This window comes from Melospiza georgiana, chromosome 2, assembly GCF_028018845.1.
Source record: "Melospiza georgiana isolate bMelGeo1 chromosome 2, bMelGeo1.pri, whole genome shotgun sequence".
NCBI classification, from domain to species: Eukaryota; Metazoa; Chordata; class Aves; order Passeriformes; family Passerellidae; genus Melospiza; species Melospiza georgiana.
This window is the reverse complement of record NC_080431.1, coordinates 86,864,196-86,884,220: the sequence shown is the minus strand read 5'-3', so window position 1 is coordinate 86,884,220 and position 20,025 is coordinate 86,864,196. Positions and strand designations below refer to the sequence as shown.

General features: G+C 41.8%; 1 protein-coding gene across 1 annotated transcript; it reads right to left on the bottom strand.

Annotated features, from left to right (window-relative positions):
- Positions 1-1,415: 1,415 nt before the first annotated feature.
- On the bottom strand, positions 1,416-19,600 carry TTF2 (transcription termination factor 2). Its single transcript, XM_058044991.1, has 23 exons — positions 19,552-19,600; positions 19,357-19,468; positions 19,059-19,145; positions 17,877-17,943; positions 16,454-17,410; positions 15,433-15,559; positions 14,412-14,594; positions 14,036-14,193; positions 13,102-13,183; positions 12,719-12,832; positions 11,636-11,786; positions 10,844-10,949; positions 9,669-9,859; positions 8,625-8,778; positions 7,765-7,856; positions 6,961-7,043; positions 6,357-6,496; positions 5,430-5,600; positions 4,805-4,863; positions 3,771-3,924; positions 3,581-3,663; positions 2,533-2,607; positions 1,416-1,699 (listed from the first exon to the last, which is right to left on the bottom strand). Exons 1-23 carry the CDS (start codon positions 19,577-19,579, stop codon positions 1,555-1,557), a joined length of 3,519 nt encoding a protein of 1,172 aa, XP_057900974.1. The 5' UTR covers positions 19,580-19,600; the 3' UTR covers positions 1,416-1,554.
- Between the last annotated feature and the right edge of the window lie 425 nt (positions 19,601-20,025).

Below are 20,025 nucleotides of genomic sequence, written 5' to 3'. Positions count from 1 at the left end.
TTGTGGCCGTCCGACTTCCCTTCTGGCGCACCCCAGCGTTCCCCTGAGTACACATGGATTAAGTGTGCGTTGTTTATGGCACCTGAACAGACAGGGCAGCGGCAGAGCGATGCCAGGGTAGCAGAACACCCCGGCTGCCTCTTGCAGCCTCCAGGCATTGTGTAAGCGCCCCTGACAGACCACGCTGAAAGACCATTTAGCAGCAGTAACCACAGTTCTGTCACCACCTCAGTGACCACAGGCGAAGTGAGCTCTCAGCCCTCCACAAGAGGCCAAGGATTTTTGCGTTACAAAGACCTGCTTATGTTAGAGCAGTCCAGAGACCTGGACTAACATCAGAGATACAGTTTTGCTCAGATCTGTAGATAACTGTGCAAAACGAAGTCACTTATTTATTAGTACTTTAAAATAATTTTACTTTTAATACCAAAACCACACATTCACATCACTTTGCAGCAGAAATTTGCCAGTTCATGAGATGGCAGCTAAAGATAGGTGCTACACCTTCAACTTCAGAATGTCCTCAAAACTAATAGTCACAAAAAAATCCCCACAACAATGAGGCACTCAGGTTCCATTTCATAGAAAAATAAAAGAAATCTAGGTCCCTGCTTCAGTAAATATTTTGAGCAGGGTAGAAAAAGTCCTCTTCAAGAACAAAGGAGAAAGTGAAGTATTTGTATTGGTGGAACAGCAGGCCAAAGGCCTTACACACTGAACCCTGACTTGAGCCAACAGAAGCCGTGAGAAAGCTGACAGCTCTTTGTGAGAACAGAGTCCTGCAGCAGTGGAAAACAACCTACTTTCCTGCTTTTTTTTCCTGAGAAAAAACTCTAGGATTGTGAAAAACACTAGGCTGTATGAACTGGTTTTGCAACCCTTAGGTAGAAAAATGAAACTATGTCACAAATAACTCTTTCTGCATGTACACACCAGGGGACTGAGTGACTAATCAATACAGGGTAACAACTTGTTACTGCCCAATCAGGGACAGACAAAGGTGTTCTTTAAAACTCTATATACAGAAACACGGGAATAAATTGACACCTTCTTTTGCTCCATGAAAAGTGTATCCCGTGCCTTGCTTTAATGAGCTTAACAGTGATAGTATTCTTCTAAGTCCTGCCTTAATTTTGTTACTTAAAATTCTAAAACGTATATAGTCTTATAGAATCATGCTCAATTTTTTTTCTCTTTCTTCATGCCCACACAACCTCACCATGCAACCTCTGAACTTCCCCACCTCACGTGTTTCCCTTGTTCTTGTTTCACTTAGGCCTGTGCATCTCCTGTCCTGAAAAGTGTTCTAAGTAGAAGGCATTCAGAGAAAACCAAGAACCATTTGTTTCAAAACAATACCTTAAAACTTTATTAACTTTTGTATAAATGATCAATATTAAAACTAGCTATTGAAGTTGATAACTTTCCAGAACAGTTACAAAAATGTAGTTGTTTGTTCAAAATAAATGACCACCTCAGAACAGAAGCCTTATGATGAAATCTGCAGTTACTTGCAGGTAAAAGTTACCTTCTCTTGGGTACTGCAAAAGATAATTAGATGCCAAAGAGAATTTTGAGGTCAGCCAAAGTGAGCTTAGTGAAGGTTTCTCCTTTGCCTGACAGAACCTGCTGGGCAAGACCTTTCTTCCTCTTCTGGAGTTGTAGGATCTTCTCTTCTACTGTTCCTTCACAGACAAACCTAAAAAAAAATAATTTAAAAGGACAAAACAAATCCACACCATCTCAAGTGCTATGAAAAAAATGTCAGTGTTATACAAACACTTCCCCAGTACATTTCGAAAGATTTATCTTACTTAGGAATTAATAATTAGTCAATTATGTGACTGACAAAATATTTTCCTCCTATTTTGTCTCAAACTGCAACAACCTCTGAACAGAAAACAGCTATCCTCATATCCAACCATGATAGCATTTAAAATATAAGTCTGATGCACTTCAGGTCTCAACTTAGGTCATCTGAAGTAACAGCAATTGTGCGACAAAATCCTGTAATTATTGCATGATAAGTGATGGCACCTATTATACAAAAAACATTGTACCCAAAAGAACATTTTAGATTCAAGTCTTTAAATGTGCTGTGCATTTAATTTAATCTTTCAGTACTTAGTTACAGATGCTTTTTATAAAAGTCAATTTTGCCACCTATTAGAAATGCTTTATGTGTTTTTTATTAGTGATACTAGAAAGGTTCAGGCTTAGGGATCACAGTGAAAAAATCTCCACTCAATCAAGAGAAATCTTTTGGTGCCCAAACTGTTCTCAGGAATGAACAGGACATTGCCAATACTCCAGGCTGAAGAACAAGAAACCCTGCTAGCTGTCAGGACAGCAACATGCATGCAAATGCCACACAGAACACATGAAAACATGTTTATCTCACTGCCCAAATCTCAATGCCACTGTCAGACCTTGTGTCTAGCTGTAAGTAGATAAAACAAGGTCTCGTCTCACTGACTAAAGCCAGGCAGTATACAAGCAGCAGCTCCTCCTTCTGCTAAGTAAAATGCTGACCTGTGTATCACAACATCCTTCTTCTGCCCCACTCGGTAAATGCGGTCACACGCCTGGTCCTCCAGAGCAGGATTCCTAAAAGGTAATTAAAAAAAAAAAACAAACAACAAAACCGTTTATACTCATTTTCCTGCCTCCAGGGAATCCTGTTTTCTTCCTCTGTAGAACTAAAACTGCTCCCAGGCTACCTCAGGTTTACCAGCTTGATGGCTAGCCTGACACCCTGACTGTACTTCCCTTTGCCCTGGGAAAGCCAACTGCATGACTGAGACCACTGGTCCATGTAGCCCCAAGCCGACAGTTGCTACTCAGAGAAAGCTGAGTAGGTGGTAAGGAAAGAGAGCGAAGCAAAAAGGCAAACCCCAGTGAAAAAGGCCATCACTCAGGAATATTTACATAAGAGGTGGGTCTATCTAATAAAGTTACAGGGAATACTTGTTGGTGTAACCTCCATATTGTGGAAGCATCTCCTTAGTGCTACCACATAGCAGTTGGTTTTGCATGAGAGACATTTAGTTTGCTTTTTAAGTTCTCATGAGTAATGTTTAGTTGAAAACACCCGCGATTGTGACTTTGATGAGACAGCACAAATATCAGGAGCTTGCACACACTCTTCTCGTATGTAAAACCCAAAGGTACTCTAGCTGTGCCCAGCTGCTGACTACACTCAACACCATTGATTCATTTGAAGCCAAACTGCCTGTAGACATTACTGCACCATTTCTATTACTGCAAGAAATTAAGCCAGGGACTGCCAAGTCCCCGGCAGCATTTTGTGATACAGAGCTGCATACCTGGATTGCTGTTATATTCCTCTATTTTTACTTGCCCCTAGAGTACTGTATTTCTGGCCAGTGAGCAGTTGGATTGACAAATCAGTATCTTGGATGAAGGCCACAGTAAAAACACTTTTCCCCAACTAACCACTAACCCCAACTATAAGCTAAACACCTCCTGCCTAACCCAGTTGCATCAAACATTACATCCAGTGACAAAGCAAGCAGCATGCCCAACATATCCTCTCCATGGAATTTGTATTTCTCTTTACCAGTGCATGTCAAGGAGAAAGAGATGGTTTCCTCCAGTCAAGTTCAGGCCAACGCCTCCAGCCAGCAACGAGACCAACATTACCTTCAAAGGCAAAAAGAGAGTTGAGGAATCTGTTTACAACCACTGAGTCAGACATCACAACTGCTCACAGCAGGGCTAGGGACTACTTCCCTGCCCTGAATGCATACCTGAGGCCCTTTGGGATTGTTATTGAACTCTTCCACCACATCCATCCTCTGTTTGGGATTGACAGAGCCATCCACTGTGGCATACTTCAGCCCCAGGCGCTGCAGGTGCACAGCTACAACTTTGAGCATGCTCGTCCACTGAGAGACAACCACGCTGGAGAGAGAACAGGGAGTTCACAACCAGCACTCACTACTGGAACAGTTTGGTCATTGCAGTGTCTCACCCAAGTGGACACAACAATTCAGGCACTCTTCCCCACTGCAAACTGCAGCCAAGCCCCTTCCCAATTCAGAAGTAGAGGTGTAGTGGTAGAACTTACTATGAAAGACTAATAACCAATAAACTTCATGTAAATTAAGTCTATAACTTTCACCTCTATTTTTTGGATTTTACATTTTCACCTCCCAACCACAAACCCGAGTCACAATACAGCTTTTTCTGAAAATCACAAAAATCAATACCGATACCATATTTAGATTCACTATAGCCTCTCACTCTCCAGTTTGTTGGACTAAACAGTTTGTGAGGCAGTAATTTGTTTAATAGTTTCTTGAAAGAGTACAAAAGCAATGTTGGTGCTCCCATTCTTATGAAGGGAATATTTTTTGGAAAAGACTGGACAAAAGCTTTCTACAGGTCCTCTGATCAATGCATTCCTTTATCTCTACCAGGTTCAGTTTTAATCTCTACTTTAGTCCTCCACTTCTTTTGGTTGTAGGGTGGGCAAATACTTCTCATCACAACAAAATTATTCCCAATCCTACTTCTGGAGAATAGTCTTCCTGGGCCTCAAGGCCTGAGACTTCTCGCACATTTTCCCTTATGCTTACACTTATCAGTATCTTAAACTCCCCTCTTTTGTCTTAGACTTTTTTTATTTCCTCAAGACTTATGTTCAACTACTGCAGTACTGACATAATTTTATCATACCATGAGTTTTGTATTAAATTATTTTAAGCTATTTCTGCTGTTGTCAAGAAACAATATGCTTCTCTCAATCACTATGACTAAAGAAAAGGACATGGTTGCTAACCTTTTATGAGGCTCTGGGTGACTCTGAATAGTTTTCAATTCGGCCAAGAGTTGAGCTATCTACAGGAAAAAAAAATCCAAAACATTAGTCTGCTTGCTCTCATAATCCGGCTTGTGCTTGGATATTCTTTACTAAAAGCGATCAAAATAGCTTTTCAGCTGAAATTTCTTCTGTGTTTAGAGTTTGAAGAGATTTTAATAGTCATTGGCAAGAACACTCCCCCCACAGAAAACAGGGCCAGGAAATCAAATCATACAAGCCTGTCTTACGGATTCCAGCCTTCCTGTGGGAAGTTATTGCAACCTCTCCTCTTGCCGCCACCCCTTTTTTCTTGCTCATCACAAGCACCATGATTTCACATACAAGCTCTTCTGAGCTTCTGGGAATCCAGTGGTTAAGATTTTCACTTACAGTTTTTCAGCAATCACATTCTCACAGCTTTACTAAAAGTACTGCTCAATGTGTGAGAAGTTGGAGCTCCCAGAAGGGGCTCAGCAGGCTATCAATCTATTAATCTGATTTCATCTCAGTTGGCAACTTAGCCTGATCTGCAATTACCATTTAAGAGGCAAAGTGCTGAAATCCAAGCTTCTCAAGGAAGGTAAGAATGCCACAACCAGAATACCTTGGTGCTCTCCCTGGTGATGTCAAAGATATCTGTTTGAAAAGCTGTGCCATTGAGGTAGACTGTTGACTTGGAATCAGGAGTCTGGAGCTCAGACAATGTCAAAGCACCAAGCTGTTCCTCAATGGAGAGTGCAAGGCCTTCACTGTTCAAGTTAACTTGATCCAGAGCCTGTGGGAAGAAAGGAAAATAATAAGAGATCACAGTCAAGTCTGAGATCAAATTCAGTTCTGATCCAGTGAGCACAGTATCTGCCTGAGGACACTGTGTTTGAAGGATGCTATGCAATATGAAGACAGAACAATTAAGAAACACTACTGGATCAAACAGTTCCTTTAGACCTGTTCTGCCCCAAAAGGGGCAGGGCAGTGTATGGAAAGCATGTGAGCTTAGCCATTTCGTGTGGTCCAGTCTCCTTGGACTCCCGCCGTGCCTCAGCATTTAACAACTGCAGGATTACAGATGTTAGCACATAAATTCCTGCCTGTTCACCTAACAGCTGAAATCTCTCTACAGCTGCTATATATATATATATATGAGTTCAGAGCTGAGAACTCCTGAAAAATTAGTCTGCTTCATGCAAGGCAACTTCAAAGCACTGACAGAGCTCTCCAATACAAAAGCCCTTGAAACAGGCTACACAGGTGCACTTTTCAAGAGACTAGGTTAAGACTTTTTCACCATTAAAATTCTAGTTCCCATTTTGTCTGAATAAAGGTATTTCCAAAGACACAGCTGCCCATATAAGTTATGCTGGGGAACTCTTCAGTAGAACGTAAGCCCATCTAAAACATCTTGGGCTTCAAAACAGAGTCCTAAAATTGACTCTGTTCATACTCACATAGCTAAGAGAAACAAAGGTGTTACCAAGTCTGTTAATTTGCATAAACACTTGGAAAAAACCCCACACCACTACAATGCAATTACCACTTTCAGTAAGGACAGATGGCAGCAGCACTGACGGAGCCTCAAGAGCATGGACAAGACATGGACAGTACTTGAGACCTGGGAGGCACTTTGTGAGCCTGCTAGAAATTCCTTTTGACTGACTCCAAACTCTTGTGCAACTGCCAAGGAAGGAAGACAAAACATCAGGAGCTCTTGGAAGCATTTCAGAGCACTGCCCATCCACCTCCAGGAAGAGGTTCACAAACAGGAGTCAAGAATGAACAGGCAAGCAAATACCTGATTTATCATAGGAACTAATCAACACCCAATTTAAGTTAAAAAGGGAAAGAAAGATAACAACACAAGTCAGAGTATGATATACCATACACTAATGCTGATATATTTTATCTGAGCAACTAGATCTTTATTTCAAAAGCAATTTTAGGCCCAGAAGGGTTAAGAGATTTTCCCAGAGCCACAACGATGAGAACACACTTAGAATACTAAGGTATAAGTCTTTGGAACATGAGGGGAGCATTTTCTGAAGAATTCCTAAGTCCTGACCACAGGTCTGTTCCCCCTTCTGAGCTGTGCACTTAAGAGCCACTTCTGAAAATGTCTTTAGGGGAGGGCATGCACAAACCTTTCTCAAATGGGTTACCACCATCATACTCTCTGTCTTCACTTTTCTGCTCTTGTCTCTTTAGGTACGACTGTAGTGTTGACCTGTAAAAAAGACAGACACTGGGATTCACAGCAAGAAAAAAGGCAAGAGGGACCTGAGCTTAGCAAGCTGATGATGCGTTAAGGTAAGGAAGGTTTCATTAATCATTCAGTCACAAAAATGATCACAAAAAAAACTCCAGTCTTGTTTGACCTGAGTATGATCAAAACCAAAGATGCATTTTATAAATCACAAGAGAAAGCAAGTCTGCCTTTTAAATATGAGAAGACTTTTAAATCCATATTTAAAAGGAAGGGAAAATCTTTACAGGGAGACTGCTGAAAGAGCCTAGGAGAACACAAAGTGATGCTGGCTTGCATTACAGCTATCTGGAGAGGCCAGCATAATTTCTAACTGTATAAGAATCACAGAGCAAAGATGATAATTCTCTCATTTACAGGTGCTCACACATCATCATTTAAGAACTACTTGTTGCAATTCCAAGTCTTTGGAGTCTTGAAATCAGTGAGATTAAGTGTAAGGCTAGAATACAAAGCTCATATAAGGCATGAATATATGGGAGAAAAGAAATTAATCAGTTTTGCCTGCTACCTGAACAAAAGCAGTGTATTTTCAAACACACTAGACAGGTAAATCAGAAGGGAAAAAAATTAACAGGAATTTATCCAAAAGCTCTCCTCATCCGAAGTGAATGTCTCCTCTGATTTCCATATCAATAAGAAACAAACCCACAAAATACCATATCTCTACCCACATTCATACCTGGATCTTGCAAAGAGCACATTGTACACAGATTGCTCCTCTGCTGTAAGTTTTAACTGATGCAACTGCGTTCTACGCTGGGGCAGAGATACCTAAAGTGAAAATTCACAGGATCAGATGTATGTAGTGTATGTCTTAGAGAGCATCACAAACAGCAGCAATCCAAGATTTAACACAACAAACACTCTAAATTTCAGAAGACAGCTGTTTGTGCACTAAAGCCAAACGTATTAATGCAGTTATGACATAACAGGCACTCACAGAACTCCAAGGAGCCTGGTTAACACTCACAATAAAATCTTTATTCCAGCTCATCCAATAACAAGTTCATACTATGTATGGACTGCTCAACAACTACCACAAAGGGATAAATTTTTGTGTTGTTAAAGTACCTTATTTCCCCTTTCAAAATCACACAGTACACTAAAACTATACCTTTTAAAGGCTTAAGACACACTTATGACTAATACTCCATTTAACAGACTGTTTGTAAAAAGCAATGCAGAAAGCCAATGCTCCAGTACACACCGGGTCCATGTGGCAGCTTGGGTTCTCAGACCTAGGCTAGTCCAGCGATCTAGACTAACTTTCCACTAAGTGGCCATCTATATGCAATTACTTGGCATATTTTTGTCTGATATAAATAATATGTGATTTATAACTGAAAGGTTTCATTATTTTCTATAATTCTGCTTTCTGGGTAAGCAACCAAATCATCCCACAGACATTTGCTTCTCTTGCTCAAGAGGCTGCAGCAGATGGGAAACCCCACCCATTAACAAATTTATGCATGTAAATAACTGTCTGCTGCAAGGAAAACAATGGAATGATGGTATAGTTTTGGAGGATAAAGTTCTTACCAGGGGCTTGCCAGCTGAATCCAGCTGGTCCTTAGTTCTCTGCAGTAAGAGGCTCCTGGTTAACAGGCTTAGCCTCTCCCCTCCCTTCCTTGTGTTGTTATCTACCTGGTACTTCCAAACTTTGTATTCATCAAAAGGAGAGCAACGTAGAAACCTGTGACAGGAAGGAAAGAGACTTCATACCAAGGGAAGAAGAGTTCTTCACTTACTCTGGAGTGACCAGAACCAAATTTCTTGCTACCAAAACAAACCATTTCCAAATGCCATAACTGCATGACCAAGGAGCAGTAATTAATTTCCAGTGTAATGGTGGTGATAACGTTTTTGCTTAGATGTCCTACCATCACTAATGCTGTAAGTACCTCTTTCTGATTCTGTACCCATCACTTCCTCTTAGCCCATTATGCTTCAAGCATCACCAGCAAACAAAGGACATCCAGATGAACTTGCCAAAAACCATATTCATCAGTTATTTCAAAATAGCAAACTTCTTACTTGACAGTTAATTTCAATTATCCAAAATTAATTTCAAATGCAAGTTCTCTCTGGTTCTACAACACCACTTGTAACCTATCCTCCCTCAGCAATGAGGAGCACCTGTTTATCACTGTTCAGAGAATCCAAAGTTTCACTCTTTCCTTCAATGCCCTCGCAGCACAACACTCTAAGAAGGTCCTCCCAGGATACCCTGGTAACAACACAGATTAACTCAAAAAACCTCTGTTCATTAAAATTGGTTTTGTGCATACTCAACCTGAAGACAAAGGAGATCCAAGGTAACTTCCCTTTTGTTCTCCATGGAGGCAGAAAAGCTACATGCAACAGCAAACACATGGTCAGACTTTTGCAATGCCTCACCACAGCCTTTGCAATCAATTAATATAACTAATCCTACTACCTAATGGTGCTAACCATTAATATAACCAATCCTACTACTCCACATATCTTAGAGACATCTCAAACTTAGAAACAACTTCAGCACTTCATCAGAGAAGAATTACTAAAACTGGATCCCTGCCCATGTGTCACATGCAGCCAGCTCACCTCAGCAGAGAGTACATGTCCAGCAAGTTGTTCTGTATTGGCGTCCCAGTGACAGCCCATCTGGCACTGGCTCTCAATTTGCACACAGCTATAGAGGTTTGAATCCGTGGATTTTTAATATTGTGAGCTTCATCCAATATAATTCGAGCCCAAGCTACCCTGAGCAAAGGGGAACTGGGAGATGATCCACTCTGAAAGAAAAAGCTGACTATAATCTGAATCAAAACCTAGGTTCTCTAAGGAGGCACAGGCAAACACATTTTTCCAGCACAAAGTATTTTTGTGATGTTAGTCAGCAGCAGTTTGTGTTCTTACTGTCATGTACGAAACGGTCTCCAAAAATCATCTCTTTAAAGCTTCCATGTTTAAAGTTTATAAGCCAAAAACTAACTTATTTGCCTGATCTCAATAACAATTTCTAGTATTTTGTTCATTTTCATGCTTTTAACATTTTATCTTATAATGTTGTTGTTTAAAGAGGTGTTTCATAACAGTAAAGTTTTGCTATGCTGAGATGAAGGACCACATATAATGTTTCTGAAACTCAAAATTTCATAGATGCCACTAGAAATTTCAGAAAATTCCAAGTTCTGTTTTCTTCAAGAGCCACATCTGGAAATTGGGCAGTAGGTAGGAGACAGAAAGAGACTTCCTCTACACTGTGTAGTCATTTCAGTCAGCACTTAGCAATCGCATCATTATTTTCATAGCCCAGCCAGCACACTGCTGTTTCTTCAAGGCAGCATGGAAGCTGCCTCAGTCTCAGTTCAGACTAACCCAGAGCCTGAGGTTTCTGGTAGTTTGGGGTGGCATTAGCGCTTCAAACAACAAACAGAAGATTCTACTACTCCTTCACCTCAAAAGGAGAATGAGATTCATCACTGCATTCTTGAAATTACTTCTTAAGACATTTCAACTGTCTGAATTCAATGTAACATATTCTATAATTCCACAGAACACATATATTGTGAATATATCTGTTCTTGCTCCACTTCACAGCACTTCCTCTCATCATTTTGCTTTTACAAAAATAATCAACAGGGGCTTATGAAAAAAAAAAAATCAAGTTGCTGCTCACTGTAGCACATATAAGGTGCTACTTCAAACAACAATGGTTTGTAACACCTCAGAACAAAACTTTAAGGCAATTCCCTATAGACATTATGGCTTCTCACCTCCACATCATGGTCCTGAGCAGGGACTTCCCCCTCCTCTTTGGTTGTGGGAATCTCCTTGGAGAGAAGGCTGTAGGTTGTGACAACAACATCATATCCAGAAAGCCTGAATTAAAAGAAAGTAGTAAACAGGAACAAGAACCAATAAGAATTTTTTTTTTGCAAGAGAGACTAAATGCATGCTGAAGAATGCATTTAAGAACAACACAGTGCTGCACAAGCCGAAACTCTGAGTTTTACAGAAAACTGAGCTTCATTGCAGTTAAACAGGAAAAACACATTGTCCTCATTTTAAGGATACTGGAAGTAGACACATCAAGCTCAAGATGACAGGAAAAGCCCATTGAGCAGAGTGCACACCACATGGCATGAGCTGTACTTAGAGCCTGGCACCCAGGAATACTGTTCAGCATCACCTGAAGAGGTCTAGAAAATACACTGAATTATACACATCACTGATAAAAAAATACAACTACCAAGCACAAGCATGGAAGAAACTGCCATTGACAATCTTTACGAGCAAGAGATCTTCTGGAGAATATACACCTTTTTTTTGATATCAAAAGCAACAACAGCCTCCACCAGAACCACTGAGCATGGGCACAGGCCATAAACGTTTTACTAAGCCCACCTTGATAGCACACATCAGTCTGACTATCTGGACGTTCCACATTTTAATACTTCACATTCTCCCATCATTCTAGATCCACTTTCATTTCAATTTTGATAAACAGTGTCTCTTGCTACATCGTATTTTGTTTTTCTTGGTCATATTTATGGTTTAGCACTTACACCTCTGCATGCTTATCTCGATTTGCCCCGTGGTACAGATACACCCTCAGTTTGCCAAAGACCACACGTCTCTCAATCTCTTTCTTCCAGTGATGGATCAAGGATGCAGGACAAATAACTAAAGTGCCATGGGAAGGGATAACAGTGAAGTCTAAAAGAAAATATTGCAGACAGGTTTCAATGTCTTCACATTAGACTAGAACAAAGACAGAATTTTTGGAAATTTGCAATTGAGAAGAGTGTCCAACCAATTCCATGAGGATACAGACAGTACAAACTGTGGACACAGAAGCAATACTCTTTAAAAAGCACTAACATACCCAGTGTCTGTGGACAAGATAAAAGTGATCTTTGGGGGAGAGTTGGAAAGAAAAAAGATCAGTTACAGAGAGGTGAGTAGTAACTATTTGAAGTGCCTATGAAAACTACACATATGTTTAAAAAACTGTGAAATCTTTTGCAAACCCAGCATATCACTCTCTACAACTTCCTGAAAGGTAGTTATAGTCAAGTGGGGGTTTCTCCAAGCAGCAACATACAGAACAAGAGGTCACAGTCTCAAGCTGCATCAAGGGAAATACAGGTTAGATATTAGGAAGAAGTTTTTCACACAAAGAGTGATAAAGTACTGGAATGGTCTGTCCAGGGAGGTGGTGGAGTCACCATGCCTGGGTATGTTTAAAAAAAGAGTGGATGTGGCACTCGGTGCCATGATTTAGTTGAGGTGGGAGGGAACAGGTTGGACTTGATGACCTTAAGGTCTCTTCCAACCTTGTGATTCTGTGAGATGCTGGCTTTAACTATTTCAGGAAATCAGTGAAAAAAAAAAAAAAATCTCCAAACAATATAAAGGAATGAGTCAGAAAATCCTACACATCCACTGTGAGACAAAAATGACCCTGATCAGAGAAAGGCCATGTAAGGAGGCACAGTACAATTTAGCCAAATGAAAGCTTCCTGCAGAAGGAATATGAGCACAGATACAGTGTGTTGCTCTACAACCCCTTAACCTATAATGCTTTAGGCATTTCAGATGGCACTTCATCATAATGTATGTGCTGTAGAATGGAAAAAAATCTGTACCATTTTTGGATAGCCATATTTCTAATGTTTCCTTTCTTTTCTCTGTCTTCAGCTGCTTCTGGGCCAGAATGAGAGCAATCATGGTTAAAGTCTTCCCTAAGCCCATGTCATCCGCTGCAAAAAGATGCACACAAGTTATCACCTGCAGAAATGAGCCCCCTTGGATCTACACTGAGTGAAATACTACAACAGAAAGTGTCCTGGGGAACCCAGAAAATCAAAAATACACAAATGAAAATGTCAGCATATGATTTAATCATTGGTTAATACCTGTACTTGGTAATAGGGCACAGAAAACGAACCCTTTTGACATGTCTACAAAATAACCAGTTATTGGCCATAGATCTGCCCCACAAAATCCACTTTGCCATTCTGTTTCTCACCCAGAATTCCTCCACACGGCCTCTGACTCTCCCTCCAAAGGAGCCATGAGAGCGCCTGTTTCTGGTGCTGCAGCAGTGGGACCTGAGGGGGTGAGTGAGACAGAGGATTTGAAGGAAATACCTGGCAAAATTTAGACACTTCTGCTTCCTGTACCAATTGCCATGTTCAACTGTTTTACTACAATCCTAATAAAAGGAGTTTACCTACCTGATCTTTTTCCACAGGGGCTGAGATACCCAAGGTAAGCAACTTCTGCAGTCAGGAGGCAAGCAGTGCCATATGTGAGTCTTCCTAATGTTTCCTGCACTAACCAGCCTAATGCCTCAGAGTGCTCTCAGAGAGCAGATAACAAGGGCTTGTTCAGCGGGAAAATCCACCCCAGATTGCTTTGCTTACAACAGCTACCACTGTCAAGGAAAGGTATTGAGAACACTTCCCCTTTTCTCACTGAGTCTAAGACCCCCTACACTCTTAAAACAGGAAGAGGGACTACATACTACCATCACAGGACATTCAGTGGCCTTCCCCACCACTGAAAAGGTCCCAAGACAATGTGACAAGTGACACAACATATATGCATCTACACACCATCCTGTAGAGGCATGTGCCTTTGTTCCAATACCTTGTATATAACCTCAAACAGATGAGAACTACTCCAGAGTCCATCACATTCCATGAACGTAATCATCTGCAAACCTTTCTTGAAAGATTATTTCTTATAGCTCATCAGGAAGAATGAAAAATGAAGTTCTCAGCCTGTTCCTCACACCTCTGTTCTGCCAGTCACATATAAACAACACGGATGGAACTAAATAGACTATCTCCTTCCAGCAGGATGCAAAGTATGTCAAAGTGGGAAGGAAGGAATGCTGTAGGGTACCACTCATTGTGATTCATTCATCAGCATGACAGCTTCCGTCCTTGCCAACCCACCTTCAGTCCAGCGGGATCTTCAGCTGCTGTCTCCTCTGTTGGACAGGATTCTAGAGATTTGTGAAGATGATTAATAGCCTCAAATGTGGCACTGTGTACAGCCCTGATTCGGTCTTCTGTCATTCTTCCCCCATACAGATTCTGCACACCAACACTCACTGCAAAAATACAGTACCAGAGATATGTTTACAAAGCTAACTTTCCCAAACAGATCTTTCACCCCAGAGATTGACTTCAGTGGCTACAGATGCCTGAGGGACAGTATGCAGCAACAAAACAGGCTTTGTACTCTCACATGTATCCACAAGTTGCAGGATTATTTCAGAAATAGTACTTAACTGGGTTCTCTGTAATAGCAAAGTCTTTCTATACTTACTTCCAAAACTTTGGCCACTGGAACCCAAAGTAGCAGCAACTGAGAGGTGACTCTGTGAGCCTGCAGAGGCCTTTGCTGTAGGATCATGAAGCAGGAGAGGTGCTATCAACTTTGTACCACCTGGCCTGCCAATTGGGTTAGATAAAGACTCTTCACAGCAGCTGCTGCTTGTGCTATCCTGCCCTTAAGGAGAAAGGAATCACAGGCAGAAAAGGTTGGACAGTGAATCTCAAGAGCCTTGCTCTATAGCCCAGACAAGAGCCTTCATTTTGCCCAACAGTCTACTTGCAAAATACTATGAAGTGGTGACACCAGTTTAATAGCAGATTACCACATCACCTGAGCTACTGCAACTACGAACATGTGCTCTCAGCCTGCTGCTGTGACAGGCAATGTGTCCAGCTGCAGCCTCTGTATGTGGTTTACAGCAACACAGTGAATTCTGTAGCTGTGATCAGAGTAGTGCAAACAAGGTCAGTTTTGCACCCTGTTCCCAGATAATTTATTAATATTGAAGCCGTGTCTCTTGTCTATATTTTGGACACAAAAACTATATATGCAAGAACAAATGAGCCAAGAGAGCTTATGAGCTTTTCTCTCTCAGGAATGGCACACTGGAAGCTGCTGGTAACTGGAATATTCAGTGATAACAACATGCATGAACAACACAGATCCACAATGCAACAGAGGGAGTGAACACTTCATTGGCATGTTCTCATAGAGATACCTGTTTCAGTCATGTAGCCAAAGCTGGAAACCTAGATCCCAAGGGTAGGAGGAAATTCCCTTGGGAAGCCACTACATTACAGAGGAAACATTTGAGTTGCTCTGTTCATCAGCTCCTAGACACGTACTTTGCAATTAACAATTTTCCTCTTCAGTAAATCTCAACAGACAAACGTTTTATAGACCACAAGCCACATATAAGTATATGCTACGCTTCTTGCATATTAACAACTATTTTAAGACAAACTGTTTTGGAAACTTCTGGAGAAACAAAAAAAAAAAAAAATAGCCCTACCTTTTTCACTAGTATCTGCTGCTGAAATGTTAAGAGCACTGAGTGCAGCTTCCAAATCCTGCACTTGCTTTAATAAGCGCTCCCCTTTATCTGGCAGCATCTGTACATTCACTGTAGCCAATGTACTCTGCAAAAAAGAAAGAAACCAAAACTTGAGTGTGGTCACTAAGCTGTCTGCCAACACAGAACAATCAGGTCAGAAGTCTAAAAAGAAGTAATCCTAGGCCATTTTAATTTGCTTTTAAATACTGTTCTGTAGTCTCCAAAAGCTTTCAAGCACCATTCAGTGCAATTAAACAGTCTTTTAGGAGAAAATAAACTAACCATTAGGGTTCTTTAGAAAACTAACTATTAGTGTTTCATTAGAAAATATGGAAGGACACAGGAATTCCTCCTTTTTATGAAACAGGCAGTCAGGTGAGTCAGACAGTCTTAACACCTCTCAAAACATTCAAAATATTTAACCTACTTGCACCTTTCTCTCTGTGCTTGCACAAACAGTTCTGACTTCATTTCAAAGTTCTGTTCTGAACTCCAGACAAAAAGGGGGGGGGGGTCATAATGAAAAATAAAACATAGTGATTGGCAATTTTCAAATTAAAAAAAAAAAAAGCAAACAGGCACGTAGGTTATTTCACCCCAATGTAAGCTTTCATAGCTAAATCACTCCTACTGCACAAGGCCAAGAGACAGCCATGTTATTTACAAAGGTTAAACTGGCTGTGCACTATTCCATTTTATGCAAATTATTTTCAGGGTAAAAGGCAAGACACAGCCTCAGGTAGGTCAAAACTGAGCATCCCCAAATGCAGAAGATTGTACTACCGTCAAAGTTATTGGTTTGTATCTGCTTATTACAACCAGTCTGTACAAAGGCTGAATTGCCTTCCATGCCACATCTTCCTAAGCCCCATTTTGAGTTTCTGCTGTGAGGAGACATATTCTGATGCCTGTCACGAGTAACAAAGATCACCTTGAAAACAGAACAATAAAACCCCCAAATAATAGGTGCAATAATGACCTTCTTCTGTTTCAGCTCGAGTAGAAGACGGTTATGAAGCACTTTAGGGTCCTGGGGTCCTTCCATATGATATGATGCTGCTGCTCCAGGCAAAGGTGTCCCCTGCGCACTCTTTCCTGATTTCCCTGAAGGAATCTCAACTGATTTCTCAGGTTTACTTTCACCTGATGAGGAACAAACAAATTCTTCTTTATCACTATCACTGGCAGAGGCTTCACCAGGAGACTGTGGCAGCCCTGGCCCAAGTTGTGCCTTGGGCAGCTCTGCCTCTGCCCTTCCCCTCAGGGCATCACACTCTGATGCCAACTGTGCTCCTGCTGGGGAAGGGGCATATTCCTTAGACATTGGTGTCATTTCACCATTGTTCTGACCATTGCAATCTTTCTTTCTTGTGTCTTTATCCTTACAACTTTTTAAGCTTTTTTCTCCAAGCTGCTCCTCTCCTGGAGGCTTGGTACTTGTACTTTGCTTTCCAAGACTTAGTGGTAAGAATTTTGATCTTGTGCCTGGCTCCTTGTCCACACAATCAGAAGGCTTCTTGGATTCCCTGGCACTGCCATCATACTTCTCTTCCTCTGAAAGTGTACTTTTCCCTTTCCTGGTCTCAAAAAGGCAAAGTTTGGATTCAGATACTGTAGTCTCCTGAAGTTCTGGGTCACTTTTACTTCCTGTGGATGTTTTCTTTTTATTGTTGAGCTCTTCCAGAGGTACTGTCTCTATGGAGGACTCAGAGATCAATTTCTTTTCTTTATGTGATACCAGCACACTCTCATTCTCTGCTTTAGCTCCTTTTGCTTTAATTTCTTCTCCATTTCTTTGCCTCATTTGTTTCCAGGATGATGGTGCCTGATTCTCATCTAGCACTTTGAATGGATTTCTTTGGCTAGTGGGATTGAAGAAAGGTACTGTTCTGGGCTGGGATTCCAAGGGGTTTGACACTTTGGTAGCTTTTGGATCCTGCAATATGTACATGGCAGTAAATGCTAATGTAAAAATTATTAAAGCCTGTTAATAACACACACAACCTTATCAATTCAAGCAAGACTTCATCCTCTACCAAGATCATCTTTCCTATCATTTTAACAGAATCAGGATAACATTTCATAAGAAATCCAAAACAAAATCTGGTTTTCTACTTTTTTTGCAATTCCCATTGTTTTTTGGGATCAAGTCCCAATAGCACAATCTCTAGAAAAAAAGCTAGAAATCAAATCCAAGCTTCTTCTAAGACTGAAGAATACTGAGTACTTCACAGAACTCAGAAGAAAGAAAAATCTCATCTAGAGGACAGCAGGCCTGATACACTTCTTGACTGGAAATTATAAAATCTCCCACTAAGTAGTTTCAGAGGTGGTTATGGTATATGGAATGAAAAGCCATGCTGGAGTAAGGTGATACTATAATACAAACAAAACACTCTTACCTGCCATGGCAAGCTTCCACACCATTTCTTCCCATTCAACTTACTCTTAAGGCATCGGTAAAACAACCTACCAAGGATTAAAACAAGATTTCAATCCCAGGAGCCAATGAAGAAGCTCTAAGCATTATTTTAAAAGTACTTTCCACCAAAAACATCACAGACAAGTTCTACGAGTCTGTACTTTTTATCCAGACCTTTGCATAACAAAAGGCTGTGAACACTAGCAACAGAGGTTTTACACGAGTAGTGTTCTCTGAATAAAGATTCCTAGGGTTAGAGGTTTTTCTAAATTTTAGCAATATCAGAGTAACTGCTCAGGCAAAAATACTGTCTATGTTTAAAGCCTTAGAAGCATCTTCAAGGTGCAAGGAAGCAACTCTTCTTTTAGTTACACTGCACAGGCTACCTCATCTTTATAACAACTCTTTTTTAAAACTAGCAGCCAACCAAGATTGCTGCAAGTATCTTATCAGAACTAACATTGGGGAATTTGATGCTGAGTTTGGATGAATCCAATCACAAAGCCATGTTCAATTCTGTTAAAAACAAACATTATCTGATGAGCCAGGTTTATACTATTGGATGTAACTGCTAATAAAAGTGGCAAACATTTGGAAGCAGGGTAAGTTAAGGCCTCAGGGCTCAAATATTCTCTTCAATTCTAGAAGGAAACGGCAAGTTCTCTCTGGTTGTCCAACACCATTTGTTTCAATATGTGCAATAAACCCCTGTTTTCACTTTGAATGATTGGTAGTTCAACTCTCTCACTTGTTCATAAATAATAAAGAGAGCTAAAAGCCTCCTGATCCTAAGAATAACAATCTTTATTTTTAAGAGGCAGCATCCTACAAAGTAAGTCTTCAAAGATGCCATAAAAATGAGATACTCTAAATAATGGGCCTCCTTTCCCACAGAACGTAGGTACAGCTTAGGTGGATGTTAAATCCTCATTACAGAAAAACTACTTATTTACAGGATGCAAGCTTTTCTGACGTAAATGACTAAACGACCATTAGTCAGAATCAGTTTGAGAACATTAAGAAAAAAAAAGAACATTTTAAGCACTGAACATTTAAGAACATTATTTTAAGCACTGAACATACGATAAAGAAGGAAAAAGGAACACAGTTTTTACCCGTTTGAAGGCAGACATTCGGTTTTTTAAAAATTTGAGGAACTTACTGGTATTCATCTCTGTCCGGCTGCTGAACCAGGACTTGCAGCTCCACCACGCACCCCTCATGGATCAAGCAGTGAGAAGCAGGAACCCTGAAGGGAGGAAAGGAGAAGCGGAAGAATACAGCCAAGATGAACTGCCCAGGAAACTGCCACCGCAAAGCAATCACTTGCGACAAAACAAAGACTACGTAAGAAAACAAGTTTGCGACTGCTGACACAGTGATTGGCAACTTCCCCCAGGACAGCCAAGTGTGTCCCCTGTCGCATCGTCCCCCTCCTGCCGCCCCTGCCCTGCACCTACTGCGCTGGGAGGACGAAGCCGCAGGAAGCGGGGCCCTGCGTCCCGCACACGTAGAAGCTCTTCCCTTTGTTGGGGCCATCGCGGACGCCCGTTTTCAGGAAGCAGAGGGACCCTGCGGCGCGGAGAAGAACGGAACTGGTCAGATCGAGCCCCCCATACACCGCCCCCCACGGAAGCCCCCGGGCCGCCCCTCACCGTGCTCGGAGCACAGCACGGCCTCCATGGCCGGGCGGCACGGCCGCGCCCGCCCTTCGAACCGGCCGATCCCGCCGGGCCGGCGCTCCCACCAATCAGCGCGGGGCAGGGGCGGGGCAGCCAATCGCCGCTGCGCTGCGCTCTTCCTCGCGCCCCCGAGGGCGGGAACAGACGGAAGGGGAGACGCTAAGGGGGCGCGGCCACACAATGAGGGGCGTGGCCTTGTGGGTGCGGCCTCGGGCCCCGCCCCGGGGGCACACCCGGCGCGGCCGCGCTCCCAAAGCCCGCGGGGTGCGGAGGGAGCCGTGCTCCACCCGGACACCTCCCTGTCCTGGAAACGGCTCCAGCTGCCGCGCCTGACAGCATCAGCCCGCCCGCTGGACACACGTTCAAAAGTAAAATACTTAAGGGGAAAGGTAAGTTGAAATAATAGTATAAACACCACAGACCATCGGGAACTGGAAAGAAGTTGGT